Source organism: Xyrauchen texanus, chromosome 33 (genome assembly GCF_025860055.1).
Source record: "Xyrauchen texanus isolate HMW12.3.18 chromosome 33, RBS_HiC_50CHRs, whole genome shotgun sequence".
Lineage (NCBI taxonomy): Eukaryota > Metazoa > Chordata > Actinopteri > Cypriniformes > Catostomidae > Xyrauchen > Xyrauchen texanus.
Genome location: NC_068308.1, coordinates 21,836,058 through 21,863,258, shown reverse-complemented (window position 1 = coordinate 21,863,258; position 27,201 = coordinate 21,836,058). Strand labels below are relative to the sequence as shown.

The 27,201-nt window shown below is 36.7% G+C and overlaps 1 protein-coding gene across 2 annotated transcripts in view; it reads left to right on the top strand.

Moving 5' to 3' along the window:
• Window positions 1–20,351, top strand: part of LOC127627031 (MAGUK p55 subfamily member 7) — a 175,348-nt gene extending 154,997 nt beyond the window's left edge. For both annotated transcript variants that reach the window (XM_052103232.1, XM_052103231.1), the window contains 5 exons: window positions 1,522–1,602; window positions 6,012–6,105; window positions 9,459–9,567; window positions 13,359–13,502; window positions 19,400–20,351. In XM_052103232.1, the coding sequence (XP_051959192.1) occupies window positions 1,522–1,602; window positions 6,012–6,105; window positions 9,459–9,567; window positions 13,359–13,502; window positions 19,400–19,579 (608 nt within the window). In that variant the 3' untranslated portion in view covers window positions 19,580–20,351. The remainder of the gene's footprint in view (window positions 1–1,521; window positions 1,603–6,011; window positions 6,106–9,458; window positions 9,568–13,358; window positions 13,503–19,399) is intronic.
• Window positions 20,352–27,201: the final 6,850 nt, after the last annotated feature.

Genomic DNA, 27,201 nt, shown 5'->3' with positions numbered 1-27,201 from the left:
TTGTAGTCTTTTTGTGTGGTACAACAGAAGCTGAGACCTGGCAGGACTGACGACCTTGAGAAGCCCATCTGGCATTTGACCTTTTTCCCTGCAGTCTGAGCAATGCTGATGAAAGCTCTTGTCACAATCAGTTACTTATTATTTAGGAATGGTGCTGTCAGTCAATTCAAAATTGTAATCACAATTATTCACATAATTCTTTGTAGTTAATCGCAATTAATCGCAGATTTTGAAAATGCTGAAATTTGACTCCATTATATAATTATTTTCCTGTCAAAATGCATTTATTGCCATCTAATGGAAGAAAACAAAACAAGATGTATTAACATAATGATTTAATACAAATTTTCAAACATCGGCTTCCACAGTATAAAGATAGAAATGCACTAAAATAGCACCAATTCAAATAATATTAACGTTTCCCAAAGTCTTTGTGGGAATTTGACTGATTGAAAGAACTCGTCTTCTCATAGGTTGCATTTTCATTGCAATGGGCATTAAATCTCTTATACTCTCATCCTCCACAATATTAATCTGCTGTGGCTATCAACTTTGCTACAGCAATCGTGAAAACGTGAAAATCGCGTCAACACCAGCATCAAGGGCCGCCTTGAACCCACATGAATAGCACTTGCAGACAAACATTTCAAATTTTGCATTGTGGTGATACTTGAGACTTGATGTGTGTGCCTTACATAGGCTGAAAAATACACGGTTTTTCCATCAACTAGAGCTAAGAGGTACTTTCTCTATAATTTTATCAGTGACACAGAAACGCTGGTGTGTGTGTGTGTGTGTGTGTGTGTGTGTGTGTGTGTGTGTGTGTGTGTGTGTGTGTGTGTGTGTGTGTGTGTGTGTGTGTGTGTGTGTGTGTGTGTCCATAAGGATAATAAAACCCAAAATCTTTGACGATGTGGGGACATTTTATCGGTACTCAGCTTATAAATCATACTAAATTATGTTTTTTGAAAATGTAAAAATGCAGAAAGTTTTCTCTGAGGGTTAGGTTTAGGGTAGGTTTAGGTATAGAATCTAAAGTTTTTACAGTATAAAAACCATTATGTCTATGGAAAGTCCCCATAAAACATGGAAACCCAACATGTGTTTGTGTGTGTGTTGTGTGAAGTGTGCGTCAGTGTAATGACTCTGGATAGAAAGACAGAACCTTTTACAATGTGTCTGCCCAGTGTTTATTCTGGTTTATGCTGTATTAACAGTAAATGCATTCATTGCATGCATTAACATGCAATTAAAGTTAAAAATGTACATGTTAAACTTAATTGCATGCATTTACACTTTATTTCTGACAGCTCTATTTAGGAATTAATTCTTTTTCAATGTGCTGGGATGTGTGTTTGCTTGGCAGTGCCAATAGAACATTTCTGTACAAGATCTCAAAGACCACAAGATCTGTGGTAGCGTTACCACAGAGACACATGACTGCATGAGTGATGCTGGTTTATTCATTTCTCTCTCTCTCTCTCTCTCTCTCTCTCTCTGTCTGTATCTCTTTCTCTCCAGGTCCCACCGGTGTTGGTTTGAATGAGCTTAAAAGGAAGTTGTTGATATCCGACCCACAACATTTTAGTGTCACTATCCCACGTAAGTCCCACAGTGTGTGTGTGTGTGTGTGTGGGTGTCCACAAGTTAGCTAAATCTTCCCAGACAAATCCTCCCTTTGGGGATGTCCAGTGGTGTCCTCAATTGGAAAATTATGTATGTTTGAAAAATTCAAAAATTGTGTGTTTATGTGAGACAAATTTTTGGACAGTTTTTTGATGCATTCCTTTTGGGTACAAACTTGTCTTTACTGTATTGACAGCCAGATGAGGAAACATTTGTCCCTTCTAAGATGATGACTTTCTCAGCTTATCAGTCTGATACACTCCCCTGTCTCTAGCAGCAATGCCCATGACTGTTCCAGCGGTTCCCCATCTTTCCATCTCTCCCTCCCTCTGTGATCCAGAAACAGATGATCCAGGGAAATACACCAGAGCAGACATTTGGGATAAATGAATTGGGCTGTGATTTATGTATTTAAACAGGCTGGCGGTGTGGAGTAATTGCTTATTTTCAAGATTTAAAAAAGGGGAGTCAGTGACAGTGGCCAGAAAACCCATGACTGTTGATATAATGGTGGGATGTTTGTTACATTTGAGTTTGGCTTTAATAAATGTGTCTGATTCAGGCTCTGACACTTTAAAATGCCACTGGAATTAACATCCCATTTAAAGTTTTTGCTTTAATACTGCCTAATTGCTCACAAATTTGACAACTGCAATAGTGTGTATTATGCAGCCCAGCTCCCCTGTGACCTTACAGAAGATTTAGATTAAAGGGATGGATTTTTGGAAAGTGACTGTTGCATTTTTTTTTTTCCTTACACTTTCTTTTAATGCTGTCATATTTTTAACATTCACTGTTAGTATGTAGTTAAATTAAATGTTTGACAGAAATAAGAGTACGTAAATATCAATCTAATTCATAAAACTTTTTGACGTTAAAGGAATATTCCGGGTTCATTACAAGTTAAGCTAGGTCTACAGCATTTGTGGCATAATGTTGATTTATGCCACAAATGCTGTAGCATAAAAATTTTGTATGCCACAAATTTTTGTGATTATCACAAAAAATTATTTTGACTTTTCTTTAAAAACAGCAAAAATCAAGGTTACAGTGAGGCACTTACAATGGAAGTGAATGGTGGCAATTTTGGAGGGTTTAAATTTACAATTTTATAAAAGCACTTACATTAATTCTTCTGTTAAAACTTGTGTATTAACTGAACTGTAAAGTGTTTTAAATTGTCATTTTTCAGTCGTTTTAGGATTTGTTGACATTACATCGCCATAGCAATAAAGTTGTAAAATTGTCTACAACTGGCAAGTCAAAATACATTTTATGGTAATCAGTGTTATGCCACAGATGCTGTCGATTGAGCTTAACTTGTATTGAGCCCGGAATATTCCTTTAATAACAATCAGGTTTTTTAAAAAAGCAAAACGGCCATAGCAGCAACACTAGCAAAATTGTAGAATACAATTAGTTGAGAACATTTTGACTCCTCTCCAGCCTTTACTACTATTTTCCATGATCTTAGAATGAAATTCCAAATCTTTTGCCATACCAAAAACATTTCCAATGCCACAGAGCTAATGCCAGATGAAATATATTATTTTTCTTTCAGCAGTACAAGGGAGTGATTTTTTTTATTATTTATTTATTTGTTTTTTTCATTGTTTGTGAGCACGAGCGGTTGAAGGTATAATAACATGTTATCTTATATCTGTGGTGCGCTGCCATCATGGGAGGGTGATGCCTCTTCATCAAGTATGTGATGGGATAAGGGTAACTAATAATTTACCTTCTATCCCACCCATACTTCTCCCCATGACAGAATATTTCCCTGCTACACAGTATGTAAAAAGCATTATGTCAAATGAGTGGGATATCCGATAAATCATTATTCATCAAACAGTTAGCGAACAAAACCCGTATGACCTACGGAGACTCTTTGCTAGCCTATAAGGCCATGGTTGTTGTTAGTACATCATGTAGGTCAAAGGACAATGCCAGTATGGCAGATGTAGTGATCTGACTGCAACTGGCCCATTCATTTGATGACCTGTTGTACATTTAAAAGAATATACTGTATAAAATGGCCTATACACCATAATAAATAGAGAGATGGCAGCAGTTTAAGAGGGGCCTTGAAAAAAACAGCTGGAAAAACGGGAAGAAAAAACCTGGAACAAGGCGAGTTGGAATGGTGATAAAAATTTGATTTGTTTTGGAGCTACTGGCAGCATGCAGGCAATTTGTCAGGGGTGTGCTGTACAGTCACCTTTGACCTCCCCAACACTTGTTAAACACCGATGTGTGCCTCAAGATGGCAAAGTTTAACCCCGGCTGTACCCACTGGAGACACGGTGGCTGGACTGGCACGCGTCTTCTGGCAGAATTTTATAGGCAACTGAAAGCAGGAGCCGGGGCTTAATGAGGGACAGAGTAAACTCAGTGTTGTTACTGTACTGTGTTCTCCTGGTGCTTTACAAGCAGTGTCAGAGTACACTTACTGCCCTTTATAAGCCTTAATAGAGCCACTGCCTGAGCACACAGATTGATACTTTACTAAAACAGTGAGTACTGAAGCAAACAAGCTACAGCTCTCATTGATGTAACCATGTGCACAGGTCATAGTGTGAAATCAAGAGCGTATTTAGATACCATAATGAAAATGTTGTCTTGAAACACCGCCATCCACCACTTTATTTCACCAAAGTCTTCTAAGAAGTATTTTCTTTCATTTAGGGACCTTATGCCAGATCATTTTTAATAAGAAAATAATTCTTAAAGGATAGTTCACTCCAAAAGTTTTAATTCTCTCATTATTTACTCCCCCCTTGACCTGCTTTCTTCTACTGCACTTAAACAAAGATTTTTGGAAGAATATCTCAGCTCTGTAGATCCATACAATGCAAATGTTTTGGTCCCCGTTCACTTGCATTGTAAGGACCTACAGAGCTGAGATATTCTTGTAAAAATTCTTGTTTGTGTTCAGCAGAAGATAGAACGTCATACACATCTGGGATGGCACGAGGATGAGTAAATTATGGGAGAATTTCCATTTTTGGGTGAACTATCCTTTCAACTATTTTCTTCATTATTTATTTTAGAAAAAGCTTAAGAATTCAAATTAACTATTTTTTTAATTGTTTACATAACATCTTCAAGTTAACCTAACAGTTGCCGATTGAGATGTTAATGAATTTAATGGGTTGTTTCAAATGTGATGCATTATACCATGTTGAGTTGGAAGTCGCAATGGGCTGTTTATGTAGACATGTGATTTTACAATTAAACACATATGTGACTGTTTTGTGTTTTATATTATTTTATTTTCAGCTTTCAATCCACACAAATGTTATCAGAAATTCAAATAATAACTGTTTTCTCTTGTCGTGATCTTTCTAGTCCATAGAAAAATTCAGCATTTGCATTTAAAAAAAATAATAATTATTGCGAGGTGATTGCTACTTAAAAAAAATATAAATAAAAAACAGTTTATAGATAGATACATTTATCGTTAAAATTTACCAGTTTTGAAGCATTGAATTTGATGTATTAGACAAGGCCACATCATGAGCAGGCTAATATAATCAGACAATGTGAAAGCCTGTCATTTTATTTGTCAGAAAAATGTTCTTAAGAAAATATTTGAGAACTTTTTATTTTATTTTTATTTTTATTCCCTTTTCTCCCAATTTGCAATGCCCAATTCCCACTACTTATGGGACATGGTGGTGACACGGTTACTCGTGGTGACATGGTTACTCACCTCAATCCGGGTGGCGAAGGTCAAGTCTGTTACCTCTGATTCTGAGACTGTCAATCTGCGCATCTTATCACATGGCTCCTTGTGCATGACACTGCATGTAGAGGCTCATGCTGCTCTCCGTGATCCTCGCACAAATTACCACATGCCCCATTGAGAGCGAGGACCCTAATCGCTACCACAAGGAGGTTACCCCATGTGACTCTACCCTCCCTAGCAACCATGCCAATTTGATTGCTTAGGAGACCTGGCTGGGTTCACTCTGCACACCATGGATTCGAACTCGTAACTCCAGGGGTGGTAGTCAGCATCATTATTCGCTGAGCTTCCCAAGCCCCCAATATTTGAGAACTTAAAAATTTTTCAAGAATTACGCTTAGGAACATTCTTATTAACTTCTTAAAAAGGAGAATGTAGTATGTGGTCTAGAGCATAAGTTCTCCAAACAAGTGGTAATACAGCAGTTTTGGCCTTTTTTGTAAATGTGAGATTGCACAAAAGCAACAGAGATCCAAATGTCTCTGCTCACATTTTCCCTTTTTTAACATTTACAGTTTTGTGAGATTTTGAAAACATCATGCTTCCAAATATCTCCAGAGCATGTCTACAGGTGTGTTAGTGTTAATATTTAAAGGAGCATTTACTAATCCTTTCCACATTGCCTTATCTCTCACAGACACCTCTCGACCCAAGAGACATCAGGAAAGTGAAGGAGTGGAGTATCATTTTATCTCTAAACACCTTTTTGAGGCAGACATTCATAACAACAAGTAAGTCACCCTTCCTGATGTAAACGTCCAACGCATATTCCTGTTTTTTGCTCAGATTGAAATACAGTACTGTGTATTGTTTGAAATGAGGACATGAATCTTCTAGCTATGATTTGGACTGAGAATGTTAAAGTTTAACATTGAGATCAAATAGTAAGTATTAATCATTGATGTTTAGTGGACTGCTTCCTTTATTCTCAGGATTGTAATTATGTCAACCATAACCCTGACACAAGTACTCCATAGTGAGAGAGATATAAATTATAGAGATTGAGCCTCCATGGCCAGTTAGCATTCAACACATTGTCCAGAGGACTGACTGAACATAAGTAAATCAGCACTACAGTCAATACACAGCACAACAATTTTCACTGATGTCATCTGTCTCAGACCTGCATTCATAGACGCTATGGCAAACATTTACTCGTTTTGCCTTTCAGCTGCCCACTATTCTTTTGTTTTTCCACTCCATTTCCTCTGAGTAAATTGTGTGTTTGAGTGTGTACTATGTGTGTAGCAGCATGATGTGGGCTCAGATCCTTCTCTGTAAGTGAGAGTGAGTGTGTGTTGACAGGTGGTCTGTGTGTGTGTGTGTGTGTGTGGGGGGGTTGGACTCCTTATACTGAGTGGCTCATAAGCTCAGATTTGTATGGATGGCCTGGTGATGGATGGTTTTCTTCAGCCTCTCATCAGAGGATGAAACAACACAACAGGAAAGCGTATAGAAAGTCACTTCGCCAGCAAACTGGGTGTCTTAAGCTGATGTGTGGTGGAAAAAACATACAGTGGTTCGATCTGTGGTGAAATGAACATAATAATGAGTAAACCACAGTTATCAATGCAAGTTGAGGACAAGAATGGATAGAGCAGGTGGCCATAATTTTCCCTTCCATCTGCATTTTCTTCTTTTTTTCTTGGTCTACTTTGAATGGCTGAGCATTGTCCATTATTTTGACTTCCAGTGAGATAAGGCCTGCAAACATGACATTGGTATTCCCAAAGAAAACCCTGATCAGGTCTAAAAAAGAATCAGCCAAAATGAACCCAAAAACCACAGCCTCCACCCTTCCATCCAATACACGCACAGCTCATCATGACAACAAACACCACAACACAAAAGTTTTGTTTGAGCACATCTGTTTTCAAATGAGTTTTCATATAAACAAATGCTTTGGAAATTCTTGGGAACCCTAAATGTCACATTAACACCAGCAAAAACCATCTCTTAGCACCCTGCTAAATCAGTTTAGCTTGCCATTAAAACGCCTTCAATGAAAGGGTACACAGGCTTTTTAAACATGTTGAACGGGGAGTCAAGTTAAACTACATTTTAAGTTCTAAACATTATCGCCCAATCACAGGTTGCTGCTAGACAGCACCCAAAAGTGTGAGTGTGTTTATAGTTTTCGGTTCAAAGACTTGTCGACATTTGAACTGTGACTTGGGAGAAATAAAGACGGCTACTTAAAAAGAACATTTTGACACTTAAGTAACATTTCACCAGATTCAGTAGTGGTAATATTAGTCATCTGTGTTGCATAACTGAATATTCATGGGTTTTACTGCTGTCGGCTCCCAACAGAGTGCTGTCATAAGACTTTGTCATTCTGGAATTCTTTCCACGTCCGTCCACGTCCCATTTCTCGACAAATACCTATCTGCTAAAATTACATGCCAGTGTTCTGTGACTCTGATCAGAGTGAAACCGAATTATTGTGGAAAAGTGTTTGTTTGACTTTGCCTTCTCAGGAAGTAAGCATTACTCTAGCCCTTGGCATTCAGGTCTGCCTGTGCTGTGGGGAAACAGGTGTTATTGATTTAAAGTGTAACATAGAAGATTATATAAAAGAGCCTTGTGTCAGACTGTCTGGAATTGCATTCTGTGGAAGAATGCGAGTGGTTGTGAGCACAATGTGGATGTTAGACAGCTTTTTACACTGAAGGCATCAGGACAGTCTGGGAGTAAATAATGGGTTATGAGTTTCCTGTCATTATCCCATCCATTCATTTATCAGGGTATCCGCGGGGTCTTGAAAAGTATTAAAAGGTGATAAATCAATTTTGGGAAAATTAAGAACCTTAAAAAGTATTAAAAAGTCTTATCACGGCTTTACAAAGTCTTAAATTTTGAAAGTATTTTTTCTGAATTAGCTGTCCAACAGTTTGAGTCCCAAAAACATCGTAAAAGTGTGTGAATTTAGTCATTTTTATTAAAAAAATGAACAGGTACATAAAAAACTAGGCTATTGTGGGTGTGTTCGTAAATTGCCTCTGAGAGCACCAGAGCGGGCAGGCGGGCGGAAGTTCAAAAGTACAATGTACGCTCTGGCGTTCCCAGTGCGTATTACAACGCACCGAAATGTTTTAAGAGAAGGTTGGTGAACTCATGAACAGAATGGGGAAGTGCAAATTTGCAGCATCCTGGATGGAAATACCGGACTTCAAAGAGTGGCTGCAGCCAGTCGAGGGGAATGTCAGGGAGGCATATTGTACATTATGCAAGAAAAAAATAAGTATTGTGTCAATGGGCATTAACTCGTTAAAGTCCCACATGTGTTGTGCTAGCCACAAAGCCGCTGCTAGCCGCCGAGAGCGGCAGCTCTCCATCGCTAGCTTCTGTGGTAATCGCGTTGCACCACCACAACCTAGTGCCAACGTCGTTACACCACCGGCAGTCGCACCTGAAGCTACAGCTACGACCGGGCTGTCTCTGCTTCCTCATCTTCTGCAGCCGACATCAGAGTGGCTCTGGGCGGCACAGCAACACTGCGTGCTGAGGTGTTGTGGTGTCTCCACACAGCGGAGAAACACCATTCACTGACCTCAAATGGCAGAGGGAAATCTGGGACATTAATGGCACAACTGATCACGAAGTCCAACATCCTCAGAAGACGTAGTAAAGAAAAACGGAACGAATTGGTCCAAACTGAGAAGCTGCTGGGAACAAAATCAGAAGAACTGAGGCACATGTCAGCATGATTGTTGTTGAGGGTGGAGCAAAGTTTTGTTTTTTTTTAATAAACTTTGCTTTGATTTACTATCCCAGCCTATTTGATTTTTTTTTGTATCAGAGTGGTCTATAGTCTTTATCACAAACTAAAACTGTTAAGTTAAAAGTATCACTGATGTAAATGGTTACAGCTTGAAGTGGCGGTGAGGTATTAAAAAATATTGAGAAGTTCTTGAAAAAGTCTTGAAAAGGTATTAAAATTAACTTCAAGATTCCTGCATATACCCTGTTTATCTTTATATTTTAGCATGGGGTAACATAGATTCAAATGGGCATTGTGTTTGCATTTAGACCCATAAATCATTACATCAAACCCCTCCTGGTCTCTCTCTCTTTGCCTTAGGTTCATTGAACATGGAGAGTATAAAGGAAACTACTATGGGACGAGCTATGACTCCATACGTTCAGTCCTATCCAAGAACAAGGTGTGCCTTCTGGATGTACAGCCACATGTGAGTGTCTCTCTGTTCCTCATAAACATTCTACCTTTCCATTTAACAGCTGTGACATTCCACACTGTTTTTTATATGGGTGGGTAAAAATGTTTCTGATGCATCACGATCTTCATTTGAACAATTTCGATATTGATTCTTAAATAGGAAATCAACCGCATTTGCAACCAAATTTCATGCTATGCAACCAAAATGTATATATTTGGAACTGGCTGATAAATGTTTAAATTTTTATAAGATCCTCTTGACCCATTTGTCAACAAATAATGTCCTTTCTGTTCTTCACAGTCATTTGTTGATCAAAAAAAAAGAAATGTAATTCTAATCATGTATGGCACAGATAAGATAAAGCCATTCAACTCTCTTTTGTTAGCATGTGCACATCTACAGATGCTCTTTACAGAAATGCTGGTTTTGTTAAAGAGACCGTACCGGTTTTAGCACTTGTTCAACAAATCAGTGTAAATCCTTGTAAATAGTACAATCTATGCAAATAAACATGTAACACAAAATAATATATGCAATATAATATCATATTTATTGATTGAATACATGGATCTTTTCATCTTTTCAAAATAATGAAAAACTAATAAAAAGTCATTAGTAAAATTTATATTTTCATAATGTACCTAGTTAGAAGGTCAATTGTATAATTAACAACATTAGCTGGGTGAGAATTTCTTTCATATGAAAGCAAAAGTGACATTAAAACTGAAATATACCCATATGAATTCATATCAAATCAAAATCGGAATAAAATCTATTGAATAGCTTTTAAATCAGAATCAAATCGGATTATCTGTATCAATAACCAGCCATAGGTTTTTTTGGGTGATTCTCACAAAACGTCAAGAAAATTATACAAAATTATTATGCTCTTCACTATAACAGTAAAAAAAAATATTTTATTCAAATCTGTGAAAAAGAAAGTGCCATGGGAGTGTTACTCCGATGTATATATACTTTACAATTTAAATCAAATATGTTTTTTTACATTGTGATAATGAATATCATAATGACCATCATTTTTTTGTGCTTCAGTAATGAATATTTGGGGTAAAATGTGCATAATTTTCTTGAAAATAATCTCACATTTAAAAAAAAATCTTAATGACCCTAAAAATAGGCTTTGTTTTCTATATGCAAATTATGCTTTCTTGTTTGTTCCTTTTGATTTAGAACATTTTCTTGACATGTTTTCTGTTAATGACCTTGAATCATTTTTTGGAGATCAGTGTGGTTAGAGTTTGTACTTCAGGTCAGGCAGGATATGTGAGAACAAGGCTCTACTTAGCACAGTCTCCGCTTATTGTCCCTTGTTTGGATATTTCCTCAAAGGCTTAAATATCAGAGTGGCTTCTCAAAGCAGCCCCTGTTATGCATATCAGAATAAAACTGCAGCATTGAGGTGCCTCTGTCCCCTCACAACCACATGTAGCCAGTGAGGTTCAGTGACTGGCCTCTTACACACATATAAACTCCCTTTATCTCTCACACAAACAACATAAATTCACGTCTTCTCTCACATATACATATAAGCACTGGCAAAGTTCCTGCACTCATAAAACCTTTCACAAAAACATACACTCAGCATTAGTAACCAGCTAGAGTGTGTTTGTTTTATCTGAGTGGATAATGATATATGTTCTGGGCATGTGTATAAATAGAAGATATTGAAAAGATGACATGGAGATAGAAAGGCCATAGGCAATGAAGGAAGGGAAGCTTTGGTATTCAACTGTTTATTTACTCCAGTTTGTGTCAATAATTGAACCTCCTGAAGGAACCGCTGACCCTTAGACTGACAGTTAGAATAATTACCATGAAGAAGATTCACTCCTATTCTTTTTTCACTCTAAACTGACTACATTGTTGGATGCGTATGCACTGAAAGTATTCTAGCGTTCCATTCTTGCTATTTTTTAATGTCGTTCTGTGATACAATAAAACAGACAACTCTGAAGGCTGGGTCAAGCATCTTGAATGTATTGAGTGTTAAATAAATAACTGTGACAAACATGGGTGTTCTGTTCAATTGGATTGTACTTCATCTAGCTGTTTTTTTAATTAAGAATTAGTCTTCCAGTTTTCCCAAAGCTTAGGATGCATGCTCATGCACTTGCTACTAGAGCAGCATTTCAGCCCATTTTGAGTCATCACAGAACTGTGTCAGTGTCCACCCGGAAGCCTGTAAAAGTCCTCACTCACCTCAACCTCAAACATCATACTTTGGTGGTCTGAGTCTGGCTTATGTCTAACTGTATGAGGAGTCAGTCTTCCTCTCCTTCTTGTCCTCTGGTTTTGTTTCACTTTCTCTCTCTTGTCTCTTAATTGATTTATATTTCATAAAAGTGCTTTCTGTGAAAGGGGCCATATTATGAAAAAAGGATTTGCCTTACACTTTTAAATGTATAGTATTATGTACTATGTATACAGTATGTACAAAACTCCCTCCCAGACCATTTATAGATAGTAAGCTGTAAAAACAGGTCCTTTTAAAATCATTGTGGTTGTGACATCAAAAACTAGAGCACATTAACACACTGTATGATTGTCTGTGTTTACATATCAACACTAATTCAATATTACTCTTCCGGACCCTGATGAACACATGAATCTGATCTCATGAAATGTATGTGAGCATTGCAACATTTTTGCAAAACTGAAATTACATCCTTCATTACACATTTGACTGCAGTTTCAAAGTGAAATATCCAGCGGTGGGTGCAAAAAACAGAGCGAAATGAGATTATAATCAGACAAGGTTTTTAAGGTGAATTTTAGATGGAGGTTTTAATGAGTAAAATGTACCTCCCTAACTTAAAACTTTACCCTAAACCTAACCAATAGTGATGTAAAAGATATATGAACGTTTAACAAAACCGACCTTCTTACGCTTTCCTTTAACTAACACCTAACCAGTAGAGTTTTAAAATGCAAATTTGAAATGATAAACACATTTTGTGTCGCTTCTATACAACTTTCACTTTCATGCATCTTTGGCTGGACTCGAACAGCGGTTGACGAGTCCAAAGTTCAACACTCCATCTAGTGAGCTACAAAGCAAAATTAAATCATATTCATATATATTCATATAAGTGTGTATATGTAGGTGGGGTAGTTTTTCAAATCATGTGTTAAAGTAAAAGTGTTTTGATGTTATAACATAATTAATGAAAAACAGCAACTTGGACATTCTTCAGAATGTCTCCTTTTTTGTTCTGTCGATGAAAGCAAGGTCATAGGGGAAAATAAATGAGGGGGTGAGTAAAAGATGAAAACTTTTTTTATAGGTAAACTAACCCTTTGCAGGTATAGTACAGTAGCAAAAACATCCCGTTTAATTTTAAGAATCAGATAGAAGGTGGAAAATGGTCTTAAAGAACTAAATTACGACTGTTGGTGGTTCAAGAGCTCTTGATTAGTGGAGTTCCAAGGAAAAAGGTTCAAAGCGTGTAGAATATGGCTTTTTTAAAGACTAAAATCAACACAAAAAAATGTGTTAAAATTCAGTGGTCTGATTGTTTTGAGCTTGAAGATCTCAACTGCTTGAAATGTAATGTGTCTGACCGGAGTGCTTTATTTTCACTCACAGAATCAGATCGGTTGAGCTCAGTGTGAATCAGCTGCTTTGTTTTCTATAAAAATGTAATGGCGACTAATAGCAATAATGTTCAAAAGTATCAGTGTTAAAAAAAATCATGATGGTATGAGTGATGCTGTATTAATGACTGCGGTTTACCCTACTCTCTTTATCTTTCTCCTTCTTTTTCACATTCTCTCTACACCAGACGCTGAAGCATCTTCGCACAGCTGAGTTTAAGCCCTATGTTGTGTTTGTGAAGCCTCCATCCATCGAGCGTTTAAAAGAAACGAGGAGGAATGCTGAAGTCATCTTGGGTAAAGAAGATAAGAGCTCGTCCAAATCCTTCTCGGTAATCACACACCGTTTCACCACACTTCAATCAATCATTTATCACTTCTGTCATGGCTTTTATTTCTCATTGGGTCATTGTAGGATTTAGGTTGTATCAAACCCCTTTAATTGGATAGTTCACCCAAAAATAAAAATTCTGTCATTCTGTCTGTTATTCACTTTCATGTTGTAGTAGCCCTTTTAAGGCAAGTTTATTTACTCAGTGACTCTCTTGGTAATGTCTCCGGGCAGCTTTTTTCAATGAAGGCAATAGGCATGCAAGTACAGTTCCTTTCTCCTTGAATGGGAAAAGACAGAAATCTCCAAAACAGTTTGTCAAGATTATATGTCAATAAAACAAATTCACATCTGGCATCAATGTTATTATAAATTTGAATTCTTTACTTCATATCATGCTAAAGAAACTATTTTTCAGGCAGGTCTGGCTAATGCACATGCACATTCTAGATTAAGCAAACTTTCAAAAATTTCTTCCATTTCTATAGCGTTACAAATTAATTAGTATAATAGTCGTCAGCCTCCTCTCACTTATATCATCTCTGCTTGTATTCATGATAATCTTAATTCTGTGTTCCACTACCTTATGGGGTGGTGAAAAATCGATTCTGTTACAAATCACAATTCTTGAGACAAACAGTTTTTAAATAGTCTCCCTGATGAGAAATAGATTTTTAATATAATTAAAAAAATGACATGTTTAACTCAATATACTTATTCATTGATAGATATAAGATGCTATATTTGTGCCGAGTTCCACACAAACTGGTTTTCTCTCTGAGAAGATTTATCTCCTTAAATTCTTTCAGTTTATTCCATTAATTAACTCTTCTTCATTAAACATTTATTTGAAAGAAAAAAGGGGTTAACACAGCTAAATATATCTTAACATTAAATCATAATACATGCAGAATTACAAAACCTTAAAGGGTAGTTCACCCAAAAATGAAAATAATTTACTCTCATTTACTCGCTTTAATGCATTACTTTCTTCTGCTGAACGAAAAGGAGATTTTTTTTGAAGAATATTTCAGCTCTGTAGGTCCATACAATGCAAATGAATGGTGACCAGAACTTTCAAGCTCCAGAGATCACATAAAGGTAGCATAAAAGTAATCCACATGACTTCAGTGGTTTAATGCATGTCTTCTGAAGTGATGCAATCCCTTTAGGTGAGAAACAAATCAATATTTACATCCTTTTTCACAATAAATCTCCACTTCTACTTTCAGTAAGTGAAAGTAGAGATTTATAGTAAAACATTACTTAAATATTGATCTTTTTCTAACCCACACCAATTATATAGTTTCAGAAGACATGCATTAAAACACTGAAGTCGTTTGGATTACTTTTTTGATGCCTTTATGTGATTTTTTTGAGCTTTAAATATCTGGTCACCATTCACTTGCATTGTATGGTAATGCAGATCTGAAATATTCTTCTAAAAATCTTCATTTGTGTTCTGTAGAAGATAGAAAGTCCTTTACATCTGGGATGGCATTAGAATGAGTAAATGATCGAATCGGCTACTAAATATCGTTGTAATATCAAATCAGTAGGTCTGTGGCAATTCCCAGCCTGCTATCTTGCATAGTTCTTGGTAAAATAAGAAATAGATTTCATCACTTCCTGGCAGGCAACCACCACATCATTTATTATAGTAATTTTCCTTTTGGACCAACCAAACACATTCTGGGTTAGTGCTTAAATTACTCATCTTAGCTGTGTGTGTGTGCCTCACGTGTGTATGTGTTTATGTGTAACCATTCCCCTGAGCAGCAACTCGATATGAGACTAGTGAGCTCACTTACTACACCTGTATGACTCCATTCGAAGGAAAAACACATGAAACCAATTAGCACGTATACCAGACCCTTACCCTGTCCTGGTGTAAGTTTGTGCTGTGTGTGTGATATGGTGTGAATATGCAAGGTTTTAATGACTTTCCCAGAGTTCAGCTCTTGCCTGTGTATCTCACTGTGAGTCTGCACCAGGACCAAGCTTGCTTGCTACAGGATAAGTGACCCAAGCAACCTTATCACCTCATGTGGAGATGGCTTGATGCCGCTTGTCTGGCTTTCACTGTGGAGACATTCCACATTGAAGTTTGTCAAATGTTGTTATGAGCTGTAAAACGTTGTGAAGCGCCATACATGTGCTCACCTGTCAGCCTACTGGCTCAGCCTGCACTCCTATCAAGTGTACAAACAAGGCACACTCTCATTCTGCTGTCATTTGCACAACACAAATCTGGAATGGTGTTAATAGAAGATACATTTTTGTGTAGGCAATTCCTATGTGATTTGACTCAATGCTAATAATTTTCACACAGCAGCTTTGGTCTGTTTATCCATTATGAGTTCATAGAATCAAGTGCCAAAGAATATATGATTACAGACACACATGCACACTCAATTTTTCTGCTTATGCTAATCCAGACTGGAGCTTACAGTACAATGTAATTATTGTGTAACTACATATTGTTTTGCAAAAATCTCAAAGTAACATTTGCTGCTTACGGGTAGGGTTAGGGGTAAGGTAAACAGTGTAACTTCTGATGTAATTAAGTGCAGGCATTTTAAATGTAAGTACAATGCAAAAAGAAACCAATATAAACCACATTTTTCAAACCACTAAATGCAGTAGCGGCCCGTGCATTTTAAATCTAGGCCTTCACTGTAAATCATACCTTTTAGAAAACACAGTTTCACAATGAACAAGACACCCTACGCCTATGGAAATCAATTACTTTGCAGCCAAATGATAATGGCAGTTGACATTTTAAAGTCACATCCACATATGAAAGCCAAAACTTGAAATGACACTGAAAGCTCAAGCAAGCCTAATTTTAACTGCATCATGAGTGTTTTGTCAAATGAACTGACATTCAAAAATCTCAATTTTTCATATGAATCTACCAAGTCTATATGGACTATAGAAGTCTATAATACCTAGAAAAAGAGATCTAATTATATTTGCAATTTAAATGTTGCTTGCAATACATTTAGATTCTTCAGTTAACACTTTTCAAAACTTGAAATGACACTAAATGCTCAAGCCAGCCTATTTAAACTTAGAAAACTCCTGATGCTGCTATAACAATGCATAAAGAACTTACCAGTTTACTTGAAGGGAAAATAAGCCCTTCTTTTTTAATAAATTAATCAATCTCATGGTCATGCAGAACATCTTGTGTTTTTAAATCCATAAGGAGCTCTCTCTCATTAGCAATAGTGTCGGTAATGACAGCGCACTCTTCGCTTTTGAATTACGTACATCACTTAAAGTGTCATTGTGTCACTCAAGGCCAGCTAGAAGGCCTCGACTGGGACATATACTAAAGACCACACCCACCAAGAACAAATAAATCAATCTGATTGGCTGATGAATCTGACAATCTAACTTGAGATGCCTTTTCACTGCTGTGTTGAGGGATTCTGTTGAAATTCTGAAGGCCTAACGGTGTGGAGCTCAGAACCATGCACTGCTTCAGCATGAAATTTGTGAAATAGTCATCATGCTTTGCTTGTAATCATCAAGGGATAAATTGATTGTTTAAACTTTTTGTCTTTCCCTATTCGTTTGTAGATGAATTAGGAGTGGAAAGTGATTAAAAATGCATGGGTAAGAAGGTGAATGAGAATGAAATGAAGAAAAAATATTTATTTATTAGGCATGTTAGGCCAGCAGAGACCGTTTTCTGTTTAAAATTCCCAAAGTATGTTGATTACATGGTGCATGCCATTTAAGGATCATGCTGTTGGAGCAGTATCCACAGTTGTCAGTGTAAATCTTGTTCTGTCCATCTCTGTCAAAAAATGATCTACACCAGAAGCTGTTCACACTATCTACAGAAACCGTCTGCCTGCTTTCAACAGGTCAGCCTCAAAGCACCTCACTATGGGTTCTTGTGATGAAAAAATAAATTAAAACCCTCCCAGTTGGCAAAAACTTTGCAAAAGTGGATTATAGACCCTGACAATGTTACAGATTCAGCCTATTATATGTACTTTAGAAAAATTGTGTTTGATGAAATGTCAGTGACATATTTTATCTGGGAGTTGCTGTATTTCTTTCCCAGAGACTTTGGAGCCTGTGTCTGTTAGAGCCATGAGTGGGAGCACCGTCGGCTCCATGCAAGAAAACAGGCATCCCATTGTTTCCTTAAAGCCAGACTTCCACTCAATTGTTCTCCCTTTTAGTATTGCTTGAAAAACATTAATGGCACTTTTTCTGTCTTTCTGGGGGGTTTTATTTTTTGGAGGGGGGTACCATACCATTCGTTCTGTTTTAAAAGTAGCAAAGAACCTTGACATTTCATAAAAATATCATCAGAGGCATAAGCGCAGAGGATTTCATCATCTGGCATTAAATCTTCATAATGAGGTATGGAAACATAGGCTAAAATTGGAGGATGTTGTTTTTTGTCCTGTCCTCTGTGAAAGTCAGCCCAGTCCACAGTTGAAGTACCTTTACTTTGGAAATATTAAAAAAGGGCCTCTTGACAAAACAGAGATGTTCTTTTTTGTAAGGTTTTAATGATAAGGGCAGGTGCACTTTATATGAACCAATAAAAACTGATTTTCCGTCAAGGGCCATAGGGATTGAGAGATAAGCAGAACTTGTGCTGACTGCTAAAAGGAGTACTGAAGAAAGCCTTTTCTTTCTGACGAGAGTAGACATGGAAGAATGGAGAGAGTGTATTAGATCATCTGGGAAATTAACAATTGAAAAAAAAAAAAATAGATTTAAAACCTTGAAACTGATCAGATTTAGTACTAACACTTCCCTGAAGGCACAACATCTGCTATACCTCAATTAGCATGAGGTTTTTATTTGATGACAGAATAGAGAAAAATATATTTGACCAGGGGCCAACCCAGACTTTGTAGGCCAAACGCAAGCTAATCTACCATGTTGAACCATAGCATTTAGCTATTAAAGCAATGTAGTCCAAGTATATGTTCTACAACTTTTGATGCTTAATGCCAATAACTTTCTGATTAAAGAGACTGGTGTAATTTTCAGAACTCCCGCAGCCCTGTATCTAAACTGAAATGTTGACAAAATCAAACTCGTACTTGCTTGATCAAGAGAGGAAGACCGGGTGTTGTGTGGTGTTAAACAGAGATTGAGAGGAATGTGCTAAAACGGGCCATACACCATCACTTAGTTAAGCTTGTCAGTGTCTTCTCTGCTTATGCCAAATTGTAAAATATTTTTACATTCTCAGTACAATTTAAAGCTTTTTTTTCTGGTAATAAACATCTGATTCAGTAACTTTCTGTTTTGTTTGGCAATATGTTATTATAGCATTATATGATTCTCAGTGGGGGTTGCATGTTTTGTGTTGTAAAAGTGCATTATATATTGGTAAATCCATTCAAACCATGCCGTGTTCCGTGTGTGTGTGTGTGTGTCATTATGACATTTTAACACTGTAATTCTTTTTATTTTGCAGAGTGAAAATGTTTAATGGATGTTGTTCATATAATGTGGCTTTGAAGGCACTATAACATGCCAAGAAATAAAATGATGGTTTGTTTATTCACTTTACTGTTCCTGTGATAAACACCATCAGACCTCTTACTGCAACTGTGCCCTGCCTCAGTAAAACACTAAATATAATTGTGTCTGTTAAACATCACTTGCAGATATTTTTGCATCTCTGCATTTAAAGCTGTTTTATTGAAAACAACAAACAAAGTATTGTTTTTATTGATGTCTGATTTGGGGGACATCTATGAAAGTCATATTTGGAAGCAGGCTTTAGAAATACTGTGAGAAACTGTCGCTGTTTTTTTATTGAAATTTTTTATTATTTTTATTATTTAGCATAATTTATGTGTTTAAATAAGGAATACGAGGGATAACTACTTCAAATGATTTGTTGTTTAGGAGGAGGACTACCAGGAGATGATCAATGCCTCTCAGATGATGGAAAATCATTATGGCCACCTCTTTGAAAAAGTCATTGTTAACGATGACCTCATAACTGCCTTCAACGAGCTCAAGCTGGCCCTCAGGAAAGTGGAGACGGAAACTCACTGGGTGCCCATCAGCTGGACTCATTCCTGATGGGGCTATAAAAAATAGAGGATTAAAGGACTGGGAAACAAGACATCAAATATGGTTTGGAAAGCTAAGGGAAGGACCATAAGAACTGTGAAAGATTTCTTTTTTGGGGGGGTGGGGGCTGCTGATGGTGCCAGGGATAATATTTTAGAGTTATCTTAACAAATCTGAAGTGGTCTATCTGTTCTTGGATGAGTAAAGTGGAAGCTTATAGGTTTGTTTATGTTTTGCCATGGTGGATGTAGCTGAACTGGTGTAATTATGCTTAGAAAATAAGCAAACATCTGACTGTTTAGCAGCTGCCGAGTGTGTGTTTCAGAAGATCAATCAAGTGGTCTGGTGATTTTGACCACTCCTTAGTGGATTTTTAACATTAGTTTATAGAATCCAAAGGGATAATTATTATTTTTCTGAGGTCAAAGTATGCTTTTTTGTATTCAAGCTTAGATGTGAAGTTTTAAATTTGACTGGGTGATGCTTTGTAGCATAATATCTACCACATTGGCCTGTTACTCTGCAGTCAGTTACACTATGAACCGTATAGGAGGGGACATTCTCAGAGGGCCCAAAGTGATTTTAATTCAATAGAAAAGTAATATATTTTGGGGTATATATTTTTTTTTAACTTTTACCTTTTTAGCCAGTTCCAATTTATTGTGATTTTTAAATAATATCATAGCTATGAAAATCTTTTTTGTAAGTGCTCATGGCTGATAAAAGCATCAGGTCTCTATGAAGGTGTTACCCCCTATGTGCAGAAACTCTCTCTCTCTCTACCCCCTTTCCCTCCCTTTCCATCCTTATCCTTGCATACTACAAAAGGCCAACTACTGTAGTTTAGGACTGGCACTTGGCAAACATGCATAAGGGAATGTTCTTCCCTTATGCTGATTAGGGGTTTCATTAAAATGGTCAAAATGTAATAAGTGTAACAGCGGGGACCCGACACTTCTGACATTAAATGGAAACCTAAGACGTAACAAGGCTGTGTGTTAATGGTATAGTTCACACACAATTTTTTTAATTCTGTCATCATTTACTCACTCTTATGCTGTTCCAAACCAGTATGTTTTTCTTTTTAGAATGGAGCACAATAGGAATTATGTTGCTTAATGTCCTGGATGATATTTTCCATACAATGACAGTACCAACAAAGCCATTCAATGGCTTCCATGAAACACAACAGGAGTTATGCTTCATAATGTCTTGGTGGACACCTACAAAAAAAGCACTATTGTATGAGTTAAGAAGACTTTAGGTATAACACATGAGTGGTGTGGATTATTGTTGGGGTTTTATGGTACTTTTCTTATTTTTCTAGCTTGACTGCCCCATCTCCATTCACTTTTATTGAAAAGAGCATCCGGGGCATTCTGCAACATAACTGTTTTTGTATTCCATAGAAGAAAGTAAGTAACATTAATTATTACATTTAAAAGAAAAAGTAATTACCCTTAATTGAATTTGAAGGAGCAATTTAATTTCATTCATTTATATTGTCATTTTCATTAAGCCAACATCATTTAGTTAAATTAGGTCAAATCAATGAAGTATTGTAGTTTTAACTCAACTTCATTGGGTTAATCAAACTTTATTTAATAATGTTTAATTTAATTTTCTTATGTTGGTCCAACTTTATTTATTTTATGAATCATTTGTATATGCCAGATGATCAAGTGTAAGAACAGTGAAATGGTTGCACTGTTAATTTAAATGCAACTGCTTAGAGAGCTAAGCAGCACTCAAATTAAATATCACTTGAAAGTGAATGTCTATCCTCAACATAAGCACAAGAGCCAATCTTGGTAACCCCCAAAACTCCAGCATTACAGACACTTGAAAAAAATAGAACATTAACAAATTTCCTCCTATTGTCGTTTTGCTCAAAAATGCTTAAATAATATTTAATTTCAACATTTGTCTAGTCTCATGCATATAATGTTGTGAAATACCCTGCCCAGTTTCATCAATGTAACAAAGTATTTATTTAGTCCTAACTCAAATGGATTAAGTAAACTTGCATTTTACAAAAGTATTTGGATAGAATTCAATGAAATCAAGCTGTGATAATGTGTTCTAGAGTTGTGTTGCTTTAGTTTATTTTAAGTATTAAGTGTGAGTAAATGACAGAATTTTCTTTGAGGGGAACTATTCCATTAATGTCTTAAATGGCCAAGATATGTCAATACATATACTTATATTATTGTTTTAATTATTATTTTTTTTATTTTGTGTTCTTTGAAGGCATTGGTTTGCAATGAACTGTGTTACTATATTTAGCACTTAAGGTGTTTAGTCCTACATTCCATATGAATACATTCTGTAGTCTTGCCTTCAAAACCAAGGTGCACTAATGTTCATCTGATTCACTGTCAGTCTTACTCTTATTATAATCTCTTTTTTTTCTCCCATAATTGCCTATACAGACACTAAAACAAGGCTTTAAAACTTTTCTCAGGCTTCAAAACTACTCAATATTGAAATATGCAAAGTGACTGTTTATTCTTGAATCGTTAATGTACTTCTATATCTGTGGTATTAGATGAAGCCTGTACTGTATCTTATCAACTACAATTAATTTACCTGTTTTGTTTCATTCTGTCGATGATCATGAGTTTACAACCTGTGCCGTTATAAAACATCTCTTCCTCCAAATGGACATTAAATAATATTAAAGCAATTATGATTGACTGTACAAACTGTATTATATAACGGGGTTAACAACAAAGAAGAGTTCTTTTGTCCCCAGTTCCCTAATTAGCACCCAATGTTTCCTTTAATAGCTCATTCAGATGTCAGCAATCTTTGGTCGCAAGGGGCCATTCGGACAGACTCATCGCTCATCTCATTGTCTGATGAAGTGCCAAAACAAACCAGCAGCCAACCAAACAGCCCATAATAATCCACCTCCCTCTCCATCACACCGACCTGCCACTGCCATTTAGAGCTGATAGTGAGGAGAGAGAAATGGACACATGAAAGGGAAGGCTGACATGAAAAAGAGAGAGAGGAATAGGGATAAGGATTTAAGTGTAGCTGGCCAGGAAGAGGTAACAATGTTCTTAAGAGACTGATGGAAGACCGTCTGCCTCTCTTCTGCCACAACTTTCTACTTGTCCTTGTTTCCATGTTCTTCTAATTAATAAAGGAATAGTTCATGCAAAAAATTATGTCATCATTTACTCACCCTCATGTTGTTCCAAACTTGTGTGACTTTTTTTCTTCTGTGAAATGAAATTAAAGGAAATGATAGGCAGAATGTTTAATGAGGACTCTTCTTCAAAATCTTTTTTCCATACATTGTAAATGAATGGTGACTGAGGCTGTCATCCTGCCTATTATCTCCTTTTGTGTTCAACAGAAGAATATCATGGAACAACTTGAGGGTAAATGATAACAGATTTGTTTTGGGGTTTTTTCGGTGAAATATCACTTTAAGAATAAAATTTTTTAATTGTGTGAATTCACACACCATTCAATAAAGTTAAGTTCAATCGACAGTATAATATTACCACAAAAATAGATTTTGACTTGCCCCCAATCAAAGCACCTTTTCTTTAATAAAAGCACAAATCTGGGTTCTATTGAGGCACTTACAATGGTAGGGAATGGGGCCAATCCGTAAACATTAAAATACTCACCGTTTCAAAAGTATATCCACAAGACGTAAACAGTATGCATGTTAATATTGTTTTAGTATGATATAAATGCTTACTAACCTTTTCTGTGTTAAGTTTACTACTTCATTACTATATAATGTCAACAAATCCTAAAACGACCATAAAAATTATTATTTAAACAACTTTACAGTTTATATTTAAACAACAATACATTAAAGTAAGTGTTTTTATAAAAGTTCTGCCTTTAAACCAGAACCCCTAATCCTGGAGGCCCTCCAACAATTTTGGACATCTCCCTAATAAAACACATGATTCAACTCATCAGCTCGTTTGTGGACACTCCAAGACCTGAACTGGATTTGTCAGAAAAGGAAGATATACAAAATGTGCAGTGTTGGGGAGCCTCCAGGAACAGGGTTGAGAACCACTGCTTTAAACCCTCCAAAATTTGGCCCGATTCACTTCCATTGTAAGTGCCTCATTTAATCTTTTTTTATAATCTTTTTTTTTTTTTTTTTTTCAAAGTCAAAATAATTTTTCGTGGTAATAGACATTATACCACAAATGTTGTTAATTGAGCTCAACTTGTACTGAACCCAGAATATTCCTTTAACAGCCGCGTCTTATGGTGCGTTCACATACAATGAGAAGCGAGTGTTTCACGTGGCGTGATTACATACAAAGTCAATGCAAAGATGCGAATAGACACTAATTCGTGCTGGGCGACGCGAATGAAGTGAATGCCGTGACTCGAACACGCAAAATTGCTTAATTCATCATTGAGATTGTCCGAATGTCACTGACGTACTGATGTAGTAGCAGAAGAAATCTGGAAAACTGGGTGAAAAAATTTGTTGTAACGGTGTGTGGGCACCCAGAATTGATTGACACAACGTCATACATGCACAGAGACCGGACGAAAAAAAGACATCGCTTGGAGGAAAATGAGCGAGGAAGTTGGACTACCTGGTAAGTTCTGAAAGTATGCACGTCTCCTTGATTTCAGCTATTGGTTGTACTTTACTATGAACCAAGTCATAGAAGCCCCTCCTCCTGTCCTTGTCCGGAAAATAATTCTCGCAGGTTGGCATACTAGCAATGAGAGGCGAAAATATTGTTCGCTTTGTATGTGAATGCATTATTACACCCACATACTAGTTTAAGCAGGGGCAATCAGTGTGGAAATATTGCTGCGTCTTGGTTAAAATTTACATGCCTCCTTTTTATGTAAATTAGGCTCATTATAGGTTGCACTACGTTTACAAAACTCCATTCTGGTTCCCTGGCACAAAAAAACATTGTGCTGTTATGCTAGGAAAGCAGGCAGTGAACTGATTTTTTTTTTAAAAGAGATGTTTGTGCTGCTAAACCATAGCAGTAGAAATGTATTAAATATCAAAGTACTTTTAGCATGTTAAATAAATTATTCAGGTGTGTTTATAAATTATGTTCAGCACAGGTGTAGTGTGTTTGCGCTGTTGCCTTATCAGCATAATCAGTTTACTGAACTGGGCAATAAACCAGTGACAGAATGTAAAAACTGTAAACCGTTAATTCTTTTTTACTACATAGATGCTTTCATTTCTAAATTGAAAATAAAAGCAAGAAACAAAAGTAATTAAACAAAGGAAAAAATAAGACCATTGATAGGATAAAGAGATATGACTTGCATAAAACAAGAAAAGAATAAAAACAAAGAAATTGAGAACATGTCGGTTCACTTTCCCCTTCACAGTGTTCCTTAGTAATTCTCTTTTCCACCATTTTTCTCTTATTCCTTTTCCCTTAAGCTGTCAAACTCAGGAAGTGTGTCACAGTGTTGCTGACCTGGCAAAGCTTGGGAATGTCAAGATGTTGTAGCACATGTGTAAGGATGTGTTTGTGTGTGTCAGGTAGAAACCATTATACCAAGCCTATCTGATTACCATCTTTGTCACAACAGCACTGTCAGAGAGCCAGAGACACTCACGACCATGACGGTGCTCAGCAGGTTTGGCAGGAGCTAAATGAGAAAATAAGAGGGATTCGGGCCACTGAGAGAAAGACAGAGAGTCTACTTTAAACCTAATCACGGCTGGTGCCGACACGCCTTAGCACTTGTCTGTTAAAGGCTGTGACCATTGTGTTAAAAACATTTGGATGCCTTCCTCACTTAGCACACCTCCTGATCATTGAGTAAGATCCTGGGGTGAAAAGTCAAGCAGCCCCTCTTAGTTACATGCTTCTCTCATTCACCTTTGTTCTTTTTCTGTTCACTCTATTCATTTAATCTGTGCTGAGAATAACATATTTTTTTTTCTATTTTTGTTTATATCCCACCATGTCAATGACTCTTAGGATTCTCTTTGAGTTCTCAGAGCTCTTGCAATGGTGCCACACTTGGCTTTTTGCTCTTAGATATGCCGTACAAAAGGAGTGAATGAATGATGCTGTTTCTTTAGAAAAGTTGTGTGTAGAAGTGTAAGTGCCTTAAAAATTAGCATCTTGTCTCAGGGTTGCACTACTGACATGAACATGATATGTCTGGTGTTTGTTTCAAACAAACAAATGTATGATGTGTTTTTTTAAGACTACAGTTTGTAGTTTTATGCCTCTCATCCACACTAGAACAGCGTTTTCCTTTACCGAAAACAGAGCCTTTCGAAAATATGCGTACTTTTTTCTCCAATGTAGTAATGAAACTAAAAATGGTGGTTTCAAACTTAAGTGGATTAGTGTGGATGTGGCCATGCCACAATTGTAACTTTTGGTGTTTAATTTTTTTTTAATAATAATAATTTGTTGATATGAAGATCCCAAACTAGGTAGGACAAGTTTTTCGAGACTAACTTTGATGTTGACTTGGCAATGTCTTGTTTGAACTAGATTAAACTAGCTTGAGGTAGTTGGCAAAGTTTAAACTAGCTTGAGGCTAGATGGTTATTCAGAAATGACACGAAGACAAACAACCAGCTTCTGTAGTTAACTAGATAGTCAGACAGACCATCAGATAAATGGTCAGACACAGTCTGATGGACGGACAGATAAATAGTTTGATGGAAAGGAAGAAAGAGAGAGGGTGATATGTTAGGCGTTAATGGGCTTGACGAATCAAACATCCGTTGTGTAGTTCTTGTGTAGCAACTTGATTTTTAACCGCACAATTTCAGGATTCACAATTGAGGTATGACCGTGTAATTCACATTGTAGAACAAATGTATAAGTATCAAGTAATGCCAATCACAGAAGTTGCTTTACTCATAAATAGAAAATTGCTATTCTAAAAACCCATTGAAAAACTCCTCTATGGAACCCATTATGAATTTGTATTTTAACTGATGGCTGTGTCCGAAAGCTGAAAAAACAAGGCACGTCCGAATTCAATATTTGCATCACTTCCTGTCAACTAAGATGCCTTCATCTAGTTAGTTTTTGAGGGCAGCATAACCGCTGACTTTGATATCACAATATGTGCGGTTAGCTGCTTTGTGGACAAAATTAACATGGTGCCTTGAGGAGTGTGTGAAAGAAATAGTTAGTTAAATGATACTTTTTTTTCCCCTCTCTCAAATATGACTCAATGTCTAGTGAAAAATAAGCATTTTAGTTGCTAAATATGTTCTTGGTTTTGTCTAAACTCACTTGAATTTGTTTAAGATCAGTATAAAATACGTTATGGTGCCTTGAAAGGCTGTACAAAACCAGCATACATACAAGGTGCCTTCATTTGCAAATCGCTGCCTGTAAAACTGTCTGGGCAGTTAGGCAGCAAGGTAGCTGTTTACCTTTCTGGCACAGTTGATGTCATGACCGAATAGCTCTATTTTAGGAAGACTTGGTATTTACTATGTTTGACAACCACTTTCTGTGTATAGGGTTTTTCCCTCTGTGTTTTAAATGTTTCGTCAGCCTGTTTGAGGTTCTCTCTTTGCTCTTGAGTCGAGAGGACAGGATTGTGTGTAACCAGATTAGGTTTCTGCCACAATGTCTTTAATAATCAAACTGCCTTGCAGAGATCAAGTCCAT